We start from the raw sequence: 16438 nt of genomic DNA on the forward strand, positions 1-16438 counted from the left end.
TCTGCTAGCTGGAGTAGTTTTCCCTTTGTTTTTCACATTGTTATATCATTCTCATTTTTAAGTCTTAATTTAAATATTATCTTAAATAGTCCTTCCTTAAGCCTCATCATTAAAGTACAAAGGTCCCATCTCTATCCATAGTAAAGTCTAAAACAGTATGCTATTAAAAATGGCACTAGCATAATCAGTAACTATTTTACTTGTTTATCACCTTTGTTGTCCACTAGTATGTAAACCTCATCAGGGCAGAAGAAAAATCTGTTTGTCATTGTACTCACTAGCACTTAGATAATAAGGCACTTGAAACTGTGCTGAATGAATGAATGGATGAATGAATGAATGAAAAGTGAACAAACAAACAGGCTAGTACTCTTAAGCTGTTTGCTAACAAAATCAATAGAGTCTATTCCTGGAAGGCCAAAGTCCTAAAATAAACAAGCATCTGGCATCAACTCTTCATACCTTGTCTAAGCAAGATATTATAGACCCCCAAAAAAAAAATCAGAGTAACTGCCACTTGTACTTTCAAATATACTAAGGAGACTAAATAACATACATTTTTAGTTACAAATAAGCTAAAGAGAAAAACTAAGCCACAGATCGACTTTTACCTTGAATCAGATATAGGTTTGGATGCCTTTCTGCCTTTAATTTTAAATTCATGAGATGTTCCTTCAGGTTCTTTCTCTGCTTTGAAAGCCACATTTGGTGGCACAGGAGGAACACGAATTCGCAACCCAAACAAATGCTTCTTCTTCTTTATTTCTTTCCCAGACATAAACCTAAATTTTTAAAAACATTAACTAAAATTTTAAAAACTGAACACATATACATAGCAGACCCTAACTTAACTTTCATATATAAGGCCCTTATACTTGAAAGCCCACCCAATACTACAGAAATTCATTTCCCCTTGCTTTCCTTGATTCTTATCTGCCCCAGAGCCAGTCTATAGCAGGATATGATGGGGAGGAAGGGATAGGACCAGAAAGGAGAAGAGTACATGTCCACTTTTCTTTTTAAACATGGCAACTAACTTTTTAAAGGAAGAAAGAAGAACAAAGAATGGTATTTTTTGGTCCCAATATGCTTTCCCATATTTAGTGTCATCTGTGAGAAATATCTCAAAAGCGATTTAGGGAAAAAAAAGAATTCCATCTCAGAGTGGATTTATAAGGAGAAAAACCTTAGCAGTAATAGGTGACAGCATTGGAAAAGAAAGTAGGAGATAAATCCTAGAGGCCCAGAAAATAAAAGGAGTATCTAGAGTGCCAGATCTGGAAACGGAAATAACCCGGGGCAAAGAAGGGTTATTTCAGAGCAATATGGACTTGGGCCTCTGAAAAATATGATCCTTAGACCTTTCTTTCAGTCTCTATGGTCCTTATTCCCAAGCACCTCCATCTACCTCAGCTCTACTGAAACTTGCCTGGCCACAAGAACTTCCATCAGTTGTTTAGAATGTTCTCCCCCTCTTTTTCTTTTTTTTTTTTTTTTGAGACAGTCTCGCTCTGTCACCCAGGCTGGAGTGCAATGGCACAATTTGGCTCACTACAACTTTCACCTCCCAGGTTCAAGCTATTCTCCTGCTTCAGCCTCCTAAGTAGCTGGGAATACAGGCGCGCACCACCACGCCTGGCTATTTTTGTATTTTTAATAGAGATGGGGTTTCACCATGTTGGCCAGGCTGGTCTCGATCTCCTGACCTCAGGTGATCCGCCCGCCTCGGCTTCCCAAGTGCTGGGATTACAGGTGTGAGCCACCACGCCCAACCAGAATGTTCTACTTTTTTGCAGGTTTAAGAAAGGGGATCCCTCATTACTACCACAACAGGAACAGATATATTTCTGGTACCCTAAGTTGAAATTCAGAATTCACTGTACCATGAAATATTTTTACCAGCACAGTAATTACTCAGGTACCTCATGACTTTATTACAGTCTTTTTTCCTGTTTATTATACTTCAAGGTCATATCAGGTACCTCATGACTTTTTGAGCTGGTCTAAAGATCCAGCCACTAGTAATTACATTATTTAATGAGGAAATACTACCAAATTCAAAACACCAACTTATTGCAAACAAAAATTTTATAACACTTTATTGGAGTCAACACATACATTTATAAAATTTCTGTTGCATTTAAAAATGTTTCTAAGAAATGTAGATATATTGTTTTTAAAAAGGGAATCCTTGTTAGTATAGTGGTGAGTAAAAAAAAAAAGTAAAAATGGGGGGGAAGATCTGTACATCTGTATGAGAACATATCAAATAATATCACTTAATTATTTAGACCACTCAGCTAGAAACATTACTTTTCTGTAACTAATGGTGTTAACTATAACCATAGATCTCAATCTTTTTAAAACCCCATATTCCCTACAATATTCTCTCCTATCTTTTGAATATTCCCACCAGCTAACAAGATTTTATTTCACTTTCAGTAGATTACATTATAGAAGGAAGTTATTACTGAATATGCTTTTTCAATGGAATAGGCTAAATTCTCCCAGAGATACCGGTATGCCTCCCACCCACCATTCCCAGGAGAAGGATTACTCCTCCCTCCTCCAATCCTTGAGAATCACTGCTTTAATCTAACTAAAATAGAATAAGACATTAAAAAGTTTAAAATGGTATGTACTTCTTCTATACACCAATCCCACAATTCTTAAACAATGCCATTATTCCTTATACTTACTAAATGTCTCCCTCATAGGGATACATAAAATAAATCAACTTACATGGTCTTGTAATCATTTAATGCCTCCAGAACATGCTCATATCTTTCAGATTTTGGTGTGTCTGCCAGCTGTGAAGTATCAAGAAACAATTTAACGCACTACAATTTCATCAATTAGTAATATACAGGTGCTAGATAGAGGCAATGTGATGCAGAGGAAAAGTGTACTGATTGGTAGTCAGAAGATCTAAGTTCTAATTCCAAGTCCTCACTGACTAATTATGTGACCTAGGACCATTTAACCTCTCAAGGCTTATTTTCTCACTTATAAAAAAGGAACTATAAATCCTACACTAATTACTTGCTCATTATATTAATCCAGTGATATGTTTATGAAGGAACTACAAACTGTAAAATACCATAAACATGGGATTGTATTAGTTATTAAATTTTTCAAAAATTCTTTAACCTAGGGAAATAATACATTAGAATTATTTTAATATTTACTATAAAAGTTCCTAACAGATATCAATAGGAAGGAGTACAAAAAGTAATGAGAAACATACCATATTCCAGTACCTCTAGCACTAGCATAAACCGATAATCTCTATAATTTTTTAGAATACTGTAAAATTGAGAGACCTTATTTTCATAACAATTATAGACTTTAGCCAGCTCTAAATGGTTCAATAATTTTTCATCATAACAAACCATTTTAAAACCTAAACATTTAATTCTAGAAAAAAACTCTATTTTGTTCCAATAGGGCTTTTTCTCAGAGACCTTTCTGCCTCTTCTTGACTAGGGCATATTAGCAAACGAATCTAAATCACAAAACGACCATCCTGAATTAATGCTACAAAGACCTTAAAAAAAAAAGCTGCTTCCAAAATATCACAGTTGACTTTCAAAATTATAGCCAGTATGTTCTTTACCACTTGAAACTCCCAAGCCTCAGAACTGCTTTAAGTGAGAGAGAAAACAAATCTGCCAAATAGAATGCTGGAGCTAGAAAAAACTTGTAAGTCATCTACTCTGACTCTATTTTACACGAGTTCACAAATATAAAGGTTAAAACTGCTCAAATTCACTGTCTAGTTGGTGAGAGAGCTAGAACCTGAACTCAAGCGATAAGTTCATTCATTCTACACTCACTGAGAGCCCACTCTGTGCCAATCTGCTGAGTGCTAAAAAAAAAAAACATGTGAAATAGGAGTTAGGTACTCATTCCTCTATATCAAACCACTACCTCCTGCGGTAATTTCTGAAGTGTCTAATGAAAGAGAATTTCTGTTTTAAAGAAGGAATAATATAATCAGACTTTAGAGCTTGAATGAGACCCTAGATGCAATTCAGCCTTCCACCAATATTGCAGTCTCTTTTACAGTACAGATATTTATTCAACCATGGCTTAATTACTGCCATTGATAAGAGCTGATAAGGCACCAACTAAAAAAGCCCATTCCATAAGTGGGCAAAAATCTTCCTCCCCAGAGCTCTTCCATTCCCTCTTTTATAAGACAACGCTTCATATATCTGAATGCAACTACCATGTCTATAAGATTAGGTTAAAATGTTTAATAGCTACATCACATGGTTACTTCATATTAAGCTTCTGACTGTCTTCTTCCTGGTCCCTCCTCCCCACCCCAACTGTGAAATCGTATCAGATGAACTGCTATCAAACTGAGTATCCCCTATCATAACCATGGACTGTTTGTGTTTACGGCTAAAGCAGAATTTTATAATTGCTGTTAATTGATCTTGTTTTCAGCTCAATGTTCCAGATCTTTTCTCTTGATTCTGTCATCCTTCTAGAATTGAAGGTAGAGACAAAGACAGAATCCCCTATGGTCCTCCATTAGAGTCTCCCTCAAGAATGTTTCCAAAGCACCGTCTTTGTCACTGTTTTTCCATTAGTTACAAATCCATTTAATTTTCACTTTAACCAGTTCACATTTTAATATCTCATCTGAACTCAAGTTATACTACGTCTATATTATGCCCAAACCAGCGTCTGCTAACCATAAAAAAAAAAAAAAACACTGACAAACCAGTGTTGCTAATCATATCAAAAAAGAAATCAAGGGTATACATGTATACATGACTTATTCTAATAAGAGATTTTCCTATGCCTTTTAAATCTTCACAAACCATATATCTGAAAAATCTGCTCTACAATTTTGCTGAGTCAACAGCAAAATTAACTTCCTAATTTCTAAAACCCACTCTTTTTTTACATTTTGACAATCACAATGAACTCTACTTTCTTTTGGTATTTACTCCCTACTGTTTCTCAGAAATTTTATCTATTAAGTTCCTTCAGCACTCCACGACGACTCTGCAAATAACTGCATATTTTAGCTACCATAAAAGTGCCAAAGACTTCCCCCTTTCAGCATTTTGCAAACTAAAAGTACAACCATTATAGTGTAAATCAGATAATCTACATTAGAAGAGCATCATATTCTATGCCTTCCATCTGACCATGAGGTTTATTATATAAATCTCCAAAAAGAATAACTTGTTGTTTTTTGCTCCCTCCTCTCCAGATACTAATCTCACACTAATACTTATAGTATAACTCTTCCTTTCAATTACCAATATTAAGTTCCAAGCCACCTGGGCTTAAGTATCCCAACAGCTTAGGTAATTTGTTGCTAACCACCATACTACATGCTAATTATAACACTCTAAGCCCCAAAGTATTGTTGTTCAGATTTCTTATAATTTCCACTTGTAGATATCATTCCACCTCTATTATATAGTTTCCTCTAGTATCATTTCTACCACAGTATTTCTTGAATTTCATCTTTGCTTTTCTCCCTACCTCCCTCAAAAGTGAAGTAGCACTCGATACATTATTCTGCTATCAACCTCAGGTTTTCTAAAATTTAAGACCACAGAAAAGCGGTTATTACAGAACTAGGATTTCAAATAACTTCAAGAATCAAAGACAAATGACAATAAGCAGATTACAAAAAGTACTAATATCTCATTTTAAACTCCCCAAAACAATCTGATACAACACATGAGACTTCATTTTATATAAAAACCGTAAGAAAGTTTATCATGGATTCAAATGTTAAGTATTTTTACTATCTCAAAGAAAATGATCCAAAACATAGTAGTTCTTCAAACAGCTACACTCAATCTATATGATAATCATTAGGTACCAAGCCAAAAGAAGTACAAAAACTACATAAGGAAACAGTGTAATACCATTATCTTCTAAAACGATTCAAAAATTTTATCTTCTCTTCATAACAATCCTATACCATATTCAACTAAGAAAAAATATGATATATGACTGTTACGTTTTGCCTTTTCAGTATGAAAGGATTTATCTCCAAAAGTGTAATATTTTTGAAACTTCTTTTTATTACTAAAAGAAGTCACAGCTTTGGATGATAATGACGTACTGATGTAGCTTCATCAATTATAACTAATCTACCACTATGGTGGAGGAATGTTGATAATGGGGGAGGCAATGCATGTGTGGCAGAAGGGGACAACCTAAATCTGCTCTAAAAAAAAAAGTCTTTAAAATAAAAACAGTCACAGTGCTTCCTTTATTAAAAAAAAAAAGGGGCGGGGGACACAATACATGAAACAGAATACAACTGATTCAATATAAGATTACAGCAAGTAATTACAAATGCAAATATGTATTTACTAGGTTTCCAAAATAAAAAATACCATTAAAGTTTAGCCAGCCTCATCATATGTAAAATTAATTATAATTCAAAGTTCAGGAATAATAAATGTAGATAACTGCCTAGTTGTGCAATATATATTCCTACACAAAATGCCATAAAAAATCTCAATCAACTTATATCACCACAAAATTTTTTTCTTTGATCTGGTGGCAAGAGGAAGGAAACTCCACATTTTAGATAAACTAAAATCACAACCTTTGTTCTCTGTTTTGTTTCATTTGTGAAGAAAAATTTCTAGAGCAGGTGCTTTATCCTATATTATGTATAACAAGAATTGCTGAGGCAGGAAGATAACTTGACCTCAGGAGTTCAAGGCTTCAGTGAGCTATGTATGACTGCACCACTGAACTCCAGTCTGAGCAAGTGTCTCTTTAAAAAAAAAAAAAGAGAGAGAGAGACTCTCCAGCCCCCTCTCTTAAAAAAAAAAAAAGAAAGAAAGAGCTGATGTTCAAAATGACTAAGGCACTCAATTATAAACATTATATTTAGCATACACTACTTCCCATGTTTTGAAAATAATTAATGGCATTTTATAAGATTCGGAATAAGAATATAAACAAAAGGAAATTTTTGTTAACCCAAATTTGGATTACTGACAAAATTCTATTTGTAATTCATTTTCAGTTTATCAAAAATTTTCTATTCAAACAATTTGGAATGACCCATTATGTATGTTATCTTTGTATCAATCACTACATACATCTGAAAGTAAACTAAATGAAAAACACTGAATAAACATGATAGACTAGCATAAACTGTATCATCTATTTATTACTAAAAACTCACCCTAAAATCCAATTACAATTACAGTATAAAAATATAAAAGAATACAGAAAATTAGAAAACTGAACTTCAATCTGTCAATTACCAAAGTCTATGCATGAGACGTCTCATCTAAGAAGTCTGAATATTTTCTTATTTTAATTCAGAGAAAGAACCATAAGAAATTATTAGTCTCTTGTTCTAACAATAAATTTGATGGCTCAAAAAGTGGAAATAATCTTAAAAAGTAAAACTTTTTCTTTTTTTCTAAGACATTACCTCATAGGCCACAGAAATAAAACATGTATTATTGCTGAAGCAAATTTTTTCTAGTATGTTTCAGAAGTTCAGTTGGAGCTAGGACACCTGAAACTGATAAACTGAACTTTTTTCTTGAAAAATATACTAAATGTGATTTTCATTTTCTTGTATTTCCAGCCTCTCGAATAAAATCTAAACACTAAAAACTTAAATTTTAATTAAAAATGACAGACTTTGAAATAAGCACAACATGAGGTTTTATATTATATATACCCAGTATCTACATCAAGTAACTACTGCAGAATTTCATTATGTAATGCATACAGTGTACTAACAGGTATACATATGTATCTGCATATGAAGTGCTAAAAGAATAATGGCTAGAAAGAATTTTTAAACAAATTATAGCATTAAATATTAAGATAATTATAAAAACCACTATAGTCACTTCGAATGCTTTACCCCTGACTTTCTGATTACGAATCAGTTTATTAAAATTGATCAAATGTGGCCATGCCCAGCGGCTCATGCTTGTAATCTCAGCACTTTGGGAGGTCAAGGTGGGCGGATCACTTAAGGTCAGGAGTTCAAGACCAGCCTGGCCAACATGGCAAAACCCCATCTCTACTAAAAATACAAAAATTAGCCAGGCGTGGTGGCAGGCGCCTGTAATCCCAGCTACTCGGGAGGCTAAGGCAGGAGAATGGTTTGAGCCTGGGAGGTGGAGGTTGCAGTGAGCCAAGATCGCGCCATTACACTCCAGCCTGGGCGACAGAGCAAGACTCCATCTTAAAAAAAAAAAAAAAAAAAAAAATTATCAAATGTACACATCACTCTCTTTCAAACTTCATCTAAAAAAAGGTATTTAACCAAAAACTTAACAAAAATTTGTATGATAATCCAATATCTAACATTCAAAACTCAAATGATAAATTCAAAAATTCATCAACTAAATTTCAATAACATCCTAGATTTTAAAACTACAAACTAAATCATGCATTATGTTCTCCCTGATATTCCATAAACCCCGAAAAAGCCCTTTGATATCCTATTTGATATGAAATAGGATGTCCTTCACAAATCAAGAAAATCTTCCTAAACTTCAAATCAGTTTGCAAAATTTTTACCTAAAAAAAGCATGACTAAGATATACATATAAACTCCATATATTATAAAACAATTTTTTTAGTTTTAACTAAAAGTAGTTAATATATGTACTTTGGTAATTCTAAATAAATGCTAAAAATAAGGTCCCTATTAAACTTATTCCAGTTACTCTTCTCTTTCTGCTATTCATTAGTTTCAAAATTTTCTTTAATGAACACACATTACTTTTAAATTCCTTTAAAAAAAAGACTGTAAAACAGCATAGGTAGTTATACTTCAAAAATGAGAAGCAAAATGAGATGTCAGAACGAGAGGGGATAATCTTCTATTCAGGCAGCTTCACTCTACAAACTCATTTTTCTAACATTATTATTAGATCCCACCATTCCTACAAGTCAGAAATACATAAAGGAGTACCAACAAGAGAGGAAGGAAGAATGTTGGTTACATCTCTAAGTTTATAGAAAACTTAGAAGAAAAGGAGGTCAAACTATGAGTAAGATACCCAATACTAAAGATTTCTCCCTCCCTTCTCTCTGTAACTACAATGATTTTCACTTCAGAAAATGGAAGAATCAAATAATATACCTCCTCCTTCTACAAATTTCCAGAGTCAACAGGCAACAAACACACAGGAGGATGAGAAGGCTGGTCCTGATATCCATACCAAACTTATTTGTACACAGAACTAAAAATAAAATTCTATTTTAGTTGTCTGACTTATACATGTGTCTTAGTTGTTTTTTGAAAAACAAAACAAAACAAAAAAAGACATCAAGTAGCTACTGAAGTTAGTTCTCAGACCACCTACCTCTCCAGGGTGCAATCTATCCCAGTTTTCATTAATGTATGTCATAAGCTCAAGTTCAGAATCAAAGTATTTCTTCTTATGAATAACACTTAGGTTGTAAAGGCATAGGTGTGCTATATCTACCCTGGAATCCAAAAATAATCAAATACACAAAACAATGTTTTTAGTTACTGTTAAGAAATCACAGTTTCTTTATAAAACAGTAATTAAAATGCAAAGAGATTTAGATGGATAGTTATATTCACAATACAATAAATCACTACATATAAAAATAACTAGAAAATAGTGACTAAATATTCACTTATCCTGAATAGCAACTATAAACTAGAAAATATAGAATTACTTCTTTTTTTTTTTCTTTTGAGACGGAGTTTTGCTCATTGCCCAGGTTGGAGTACAATGGCACAACCTCGGCTCACTGCAACTTCCGCCCCGCAGGTTCAAGTGATTCTCCTGCCTCAGCCTCCCTCAGCCTCCCGAGTAGCTGGGATCACAGGCGCCCACCACCATGCTAGGCTAATTTTTTGTATTTTTAGTAGAGATGGGGTTTCATCATGTTGGCCAGGTTGGTCTTAAACTCTAGACCTCAGGAGATCCACCCACCTCGGCCTCCCAAAGTGCTGGGATTAGAGGCAAGAGTCACCGCGCCCGGCCACAAATTACTTCTGAAAGTGTATTCAAAGAGGATCTGGCTTTAAAAAAATATAACTTACAATCAAGATTTTTGTGTTTTCACTTCCGGATATAAGCTACAGAATACCATACTTAACCAAACTATCTGATTCATGGGTTAAATCCTATCTGTTGCTAAAATATGTAAAATACAACAAAGATCTGTAAGTACTTACTGTAAGCATTTTATTAGTAAACCTCTAAAATTCATCACACTTCCAATACACAAGAATTACTACACTGAAGCAGAAATTAGCATATTTGTTATACCTATCTCTCTTCTACTATATGCTATTCTGAAGGTTCAAAAGAACTAGAAATACGAGTAAGAATTTAGAAGGTCTAAAGGATATCTGAAAGTTTCATTTATGACATTCAACACTGAACAGCCTTATTAATTTAGCAATACAAGTGGATGTTACTTAGTGAAGATGCCATCAGGCATGAGGATAAATAAAAGAAATAAAGTCAAGCATAAATAACCTATTTTTACTTAAGCCAAGTAAATGTATATAGAAAGTTTCAACTTGTAGGTTTAAGAAAATGGCTTTTTTTTTTTTTTGAACAGAAACATCCACACTTACCACTGTAATGGTAGACGTTTGAGGTATTCTGGTCCAGAACTGCAGACAGAGCATATAAACGTATAAAATCTAAGGGGAAAAAAAAGAAAAAGAAAAAGTTTTATACTGAGTAATCAGAGATAAAACTATTACAGCTAATATTCACCAAGTGAATAACCTACAGCTGATATAAAGACTGATACTCAAAACAAAATATAATTTAAATTACAATGCTTTCTGTGATTGAGGGAAGTTCTTTTCCAATAACAAATAATGAAACAGTTCATCTGTGAAGAGAAAGGATCTTTTTTTTTTTTTTTTTTTTAACCACTGGAGACCTTCAAAGGTCACACACAGACTCACACATACTCATAGTTTACTAATCGATCGCTTGTGTGTGCCAGGAATTGTGATGGCTGCCCCCATATACATCGTTTAATTCAATGCTCAAAATAACGTAATAAGCCCCAAAGGGGCAAGTGAACTTCCCTAAGGTCAGAAAGAAAATTAAGTGGTAAAAGCCAAGATTTAAAACCAGGTTTTCAGATGTCAAACTTAGTGGTCTAGCTTTTTGTTCCTGGAGCTCACTGTGCTACTTTGCATTCTTCTAATATAGAAAGTACATTAAGTCTGCTTTTACAAACTTTTTATATCTAAAGTATAGTTGTGTCTTTAACAAGGCCTTGTGGTCTTTTCCAATTCTAATACGATCCCTTTGAGGTTCTTTAAAGGAAGGTACCAACAAGAATACTTTAGAGTACTGTGGGTCAATAGGAACAAATGTAATCACTGACAATACTTACAAGCTTTCTGGAATAAAATCCAAAAGCACAAAAATTATGTATATTTTAAGTATATTATTCAATATTTTCCTTCTGAGACAACCCCTTTCCAAATCACTATTGAAACTATCTTTAGGAAATCTGAAATCGCAAATATAACCACAATTAAAAAGTGACAAAAATCAGCTAGTAAAGTTCAAATGCCCTTCTCACCTGTCTCCAAATAGCATTGGCTTTTGAAGGCATTGCACACAAGCCTCATGAAACCACTGCTTACATTTGCAGCACTGTAGCATCTTTAAATACCAGCTATTAAAAAAAACAAAAAAGTTAACATTAAAATTCCTGTTTTAAGGGGAAGTTTTCATTTCTTTTTTTTTTTTTTTTTGAGACGGAGTCTCGCTTTGTCGCCCAGGCTGGAGTGCAGTGGCCAGATCTCAGCTCACTGCAAGCTCCGCCTCCCGGGTTTACGCCTTCTTAAAAAAAAAAAAAGTGGCATAATCCACAATACTGTTCTAATTAAAGTATCACATTTCTACTATACTTACTGTAAATATTTCCTTTCCCAAAAAGGCTTATAATATCAGCTATTTCATCCCTCTCCTCTCTTTTATTCACGAAATTTTATAAGCTCTTGAAAGATACACCTACTACTTCTAGTCAAAAATGCCTGGCTCCTACAATAGTTAAATGAGCTCTGTTAAAACACAAGCCTAGGCTATTTATTTTTAAGAGGCAAGTATTGTTATGTTGTCCAGGCTGGAGTACAGCATCATGACCATGGCTCATGCAGCCACAACCTCCCAGGTTCAAGTGACCCTCCCACCTCAGCCTCCCAAGTAGCTAGGACCACAGGCATGCAACACCAAGCTCGGCAAAAAAAAATTTTTTTTTAAGTAAAACTGGTGTCTCCCTATGTTGCCCAAGCTGGTCTCCAATTCCCGGGCCCAGGCCTGTCCTCGGCCTCCCAGAGTGCTGGGATCACATGCGAGAGCCACCATGCCAGGCCTCTTGGATTTTTTTCACATCAATTCTCTAAACCCCAGGAGGGGTCAGATTCAGAGGTATTGTTGTTTGCCCCAAATATCAAATTGCCTTAGGCAGCTTTCAGATTATAAACATTCTACTTTATATCTTTACTGTGTCTCTATTATTCTTGTCAATATAATAAAAAGAACATAACGATTTAATAAACCTGCTTAACATTAATATAAATCTAACCTAAGACTCTACCAGGTAAAAAGGCTTTTTGACAGGTTTAGCTGTATTTCAGTGTATGGTCTACAGATCTGTTTGAGAAAGCTAAAGATGCTAAAATTGAATCTTCATCTAAGAAATGTATCTTCTCTTTTCAGTTAGCACATGGATTTTGGGTTTAAGAGACAGGGCTACATTGCTACATTAACCAAGCTAGACTTCAGAGTTCAAAGGATCCTCCTACCTCAGCCTCCCAAGTATCTGGCAGTACAGCTACAGACCACCACACCCAGCTAGTATGTGGTTTTGATACGGTTATCTTTATTTGAAAATAATAAAAGGCACCATTTCCAAACAGAGGTATACCTTGATTCAGTCTATCAGCACTATTTTTCTAGGTTCATGTGCTCACCTTACGTCTCTGTGTCACATTTTGGAAATTCCCATAATATTTCAAACTTTTTCATTACTATTAATATTATATCTTGCATGGTGATCAGTGGTCTTTGATGTTATTACTATAACTATTTTGGGCCACCAAAAACTGTGCCCACATAAGATGGCAAACTTAATCACTGAATGTTGTTTGTGTTCTGACTACTACCAACCAGCCAGTACCCATCCTTCTACCTCTCCTCAAGCTTCCTATAACTTGAGACACAACAATATTGCAATTAGGCTAATTAATAATCTTACAGTGGGGGCCAGGCGTGGTGATCATGCTTGTAATTCCAGCACTTTGGGAGGCCAAGGTGGGAGAATCACTTGAGGCCAGGAGTTGGAGACCAACATGGACAAATAGCAAGACTCCATTTCCACAAAAAAATTTTAAAACTAGCTGGGTGTGGTGGTACATGCCTATGGTCTCACCTACTCAGGAGGTTGAGATGGAAGGATTGCTTGAGCCCAGTTCAATGCTGAAGTGAGCTATAACCATGCCACTGTACTCCAGCCTAGGTAACAGAGCAAGAACCTGTCTCAAAAAAAAAAAAAAAAAAAAAAAAAAATCTTACAATGGCCTCTAAGTGTTCAAATGAAAGGAAGAGTCACAAGTCCCTAAATTTAAATCAAACATTAGGAAGGTATGTCAAAAGCCAAAATAGGCTAAAAGCTAGGCCTCATGCACCAAACATTTGGCCAAGTTATATATGCGAAGAAAATAAAAGTGCTACTCCAGGCCAGGGTGGCTCAGGCCTGTAATTCCAGCCAGCTTCGGGAGGCCAAGGTAGGAGGACTATTTGAGGCCAGGAGTTCAAGAACAGCCTGGGCAACATAGCAGGAACCTGCCTTTACAAAAAAAAATACCTTTTAAAATTAGCCAGGTGTAGTGGCACATGTCTGTGGTCCTAGCTACTTGGAAAGCTGAGGCAGGAGGATCACTTGAGCCCAAAAGTTCAATGCTGCAGTGAGCTATGATCATGTCACTGCATACTACAATCTGTGCCCTATCGCTTTAAGAAAGAAATGAAAATACGTAGAAGAAAGCAGTAATCTGTCTGTGAAAAAATTCCGTGTTGATTTTACGTTTAAAAAAACTTGTCTTTTACTCTTCCATTCAAATTATAATATTAAATATACCATTTTCTAAATGGTCAATCACATTAAATATGACATTCAATGAAACTACTGATACTGGACCCCTGCAGTAAATGTTTTCCCTCAATAGTTAACTTTATGACAATATTTATAATTCACTTTAAATTTCCAGAATATAAGACTTATACACATATTTTTTAATGTGTGGAAATGATAAACTAGACAAAAATTATTTTTTTATGAAAATAATAGATTTTCCCCCTTGTTTTCTTCACTGATGTGTTCATGCAGTTGCAATTCATCATCACTCACACAACATAATCAAGAAAAATAGATAAGGCAAGCAAATAAAAATTACTTAAAGGGAATTACATAACTGTATTTACTTACTCTCCAGGGCCTCCACAATAGCAGTAACACTGCTGGACATTGGTTTTATGACCTGCATCCCATTCAAGGTCTGCCACACTATAGGGTAATGTCTGCTTCATGACTTGCAATGCTTTGGCATTTGGTCCTTTCTTAAGCGCACCACCCCTCTACATTAGAGGAAAAAAAATGTGAAAGAGTGAAGGCTAAAATTTTAAACACAATTCTATACTTTAAAAATGACTCTGACACTTCTGGAGAAATTTCCTTTCCAAACTTTTACCATATCACAAACTGTCTGATTAATAATAATCTCTATTTTTCTTTTCTTCTTTCAAATTACTGCACCAATTCCCATATTACTATCATCAAGTAAGTGAAAGCATCATTAAAAAGTCACTTAAGCATCATTAGTCAAATAAATAGCACCTTTTTCTACCCAGCATTCATTGCTCATTTCATTCAAACTTTCAGTGTACACAATCATTATGTTGATAATGTCTTACAGATTCCATCAGGGCTTTAGCCCAAAACACTTAAAATATACCTTTGTTGTTGTTGCAAAAACACACTGCCGACAGAGCCATTTTTCATCTGAATCAATCACACTGGAATCAATATGAGGTGTGTGACACAACTGATGATATCCTTAATATCAAAAAAAGCATAAAGCAAATTCTATTTCATTAATACTTTCAACACAATTTCAAGATGCATTTTAGTAGTATTTCCTACATTAATGTAATTAATAAACAGGATAATAATTTCAAATTATCAATGTAAAGTATTTTTAGTCATTAATCTTCAACATAGGCATTCAGTATGTAACAGCTTTTCCCCAAGATTAAAAGAAATCATGTTACCTTGGCCACACTTATCACATATAACCATTTCATTGGGAGCTTCTGAATACTCTTCTTGACATATTGTACAGACCATTTCCCCACTTCCAGTGGCTCCTAAAATATTTAAAACACATTTAAAAAGAGACATAAAAAACTCCATATAACAAAACCACTTTTATGACTCAATAGGCAACACATATGGACAATGTTTGCTAAGTATATTATAATGCTTCACAAGACAAAGTACACAAAATGGTATCTCTCTGTTCTCTGTATTCTTTCTACCTTTAACTTAACATGCCTGTCTACTTTCATAATTTAATCTGCTTTTTGGCAGAAGGCATAATTTAAACTGCTCTCAAGCATCTTCCCTTATTACTCATTTCTCATATTCCCACTCTTAAAGGTGAAGGTGGAGATGAGGGATGGGTGACAGCAGGTAGAGGAGGTTTGTGAACACTAGAGCTACTTTATAGAACACTTATCTATTCATGTACACACATTCACTTATCCTACACCACTAATATCATGAAATTAAAGAAAAAAAGAAAGAAAGATATGTAAACTACCTCTTTCTCTCTGAATTCAGAGCATTTCCTTTTACTTACTGATTTATTAAACAGGTTGAACAGTAATTATTTAATCTCCAGCTTCTGAAATCTGAAAATATGGTATCCAATAATGTACCCTAACAAAATACCATTGCAACAAAATTTGGGGGTCCTACAATTAATCATTTTTTTTAGCAGAACAAGTAACTTATTTCTTCCTTAGATATTTTTATTCTAAAAAAAACACACACAAAATTTATAATACAATTTACCACCCTAACACATTATCATTTCCAGTATTCTCATCTTATCTGTTTCAATAGAGTCAAATTCACAACACACACTTTATGTACATAACAACAATAGAAACTTACAATTTTGTGCTATGGGCCAAACATTGTGTAGGCTCTTGATATATTTTGTTTAATCCTACAACTAACTTATAAATATACTATTTAGAGAGAAGAACTGAGGCTCAGACAAAGTAACTAACCCAAAGACCCTGAGAAAACATCAAGACTAGGATTCAAACCCCGATGTGCCAAAATCCATGCTCTCTCCACTACAAGATGCTTCATCAAT

The 16438-nt window shown here is 34.5% G+C and overlaps 1 protein-coding gene across 19 annotated transcripts in view; it reads right to left on the bottom strand.

Moving 5' to 3' along the window:
- Nucleotides 1-16438, bottom strand: part of MTF2 (metal response element binding transcription factor 2) — a 58954-nt gene that overhangs the window by 8850 nt on the left and 33666 nt on the right. For 7 of the 19 annotated variants that reach the window (XM_045367195.3, XM_015452522.4, XM_074001479.1 and 4 more), the window contains 8 exons: nt 15324-15419; nt 15008-15108; nt 14482-14630; nt 11572-11667; nt 10598-10666; nt 9342-9465; nt 2743-2810; nt 612-782 (listed from right to left, as the gene is read on the bottom strand). In XM_045367195.3, the coding sequence (XP_045223130.1) occupies nt 612-782; nt 2743-2810; nt 9342-9465; nt 10598-10666; nt 11572-11667; nt 14482-14630; nt 15008-15108; nt 15324-15399 (854 nt within the window). In that variant the 5' untranslated portion in view covers nt 15400-15419. Of the gene's footprint in view, nt 1-611; nt 783-2742; nt 2811-6234; nt 8212-9341; nt 9466-9858; nt 10034-10597; nt 10667-11571; nt 11668-14481; nt 14631-15007; nt 15109-15323; nt 15420-16438 lie in introns of those variants that run through there. The other 12 variants (XM_074001500.1, XM_074001494.1, XM_074001498.1 and 9 more) reach the window with 6 other exon arrangements.

This window comes from Macaca fascicularis, chromosome 1, assembly GCF_037993035.2.
Source record: "Macaca fascicularis isolate 582-1 chromosome 1, T2T-MFA8v1.1".
In the NCBI taxonomy this organism is placed as follows: Eukaryota; Metazoa; Chordata; class Mammalia; order Primates; family Cercopithecidae; genus Macaca; species Macaca fascicularis.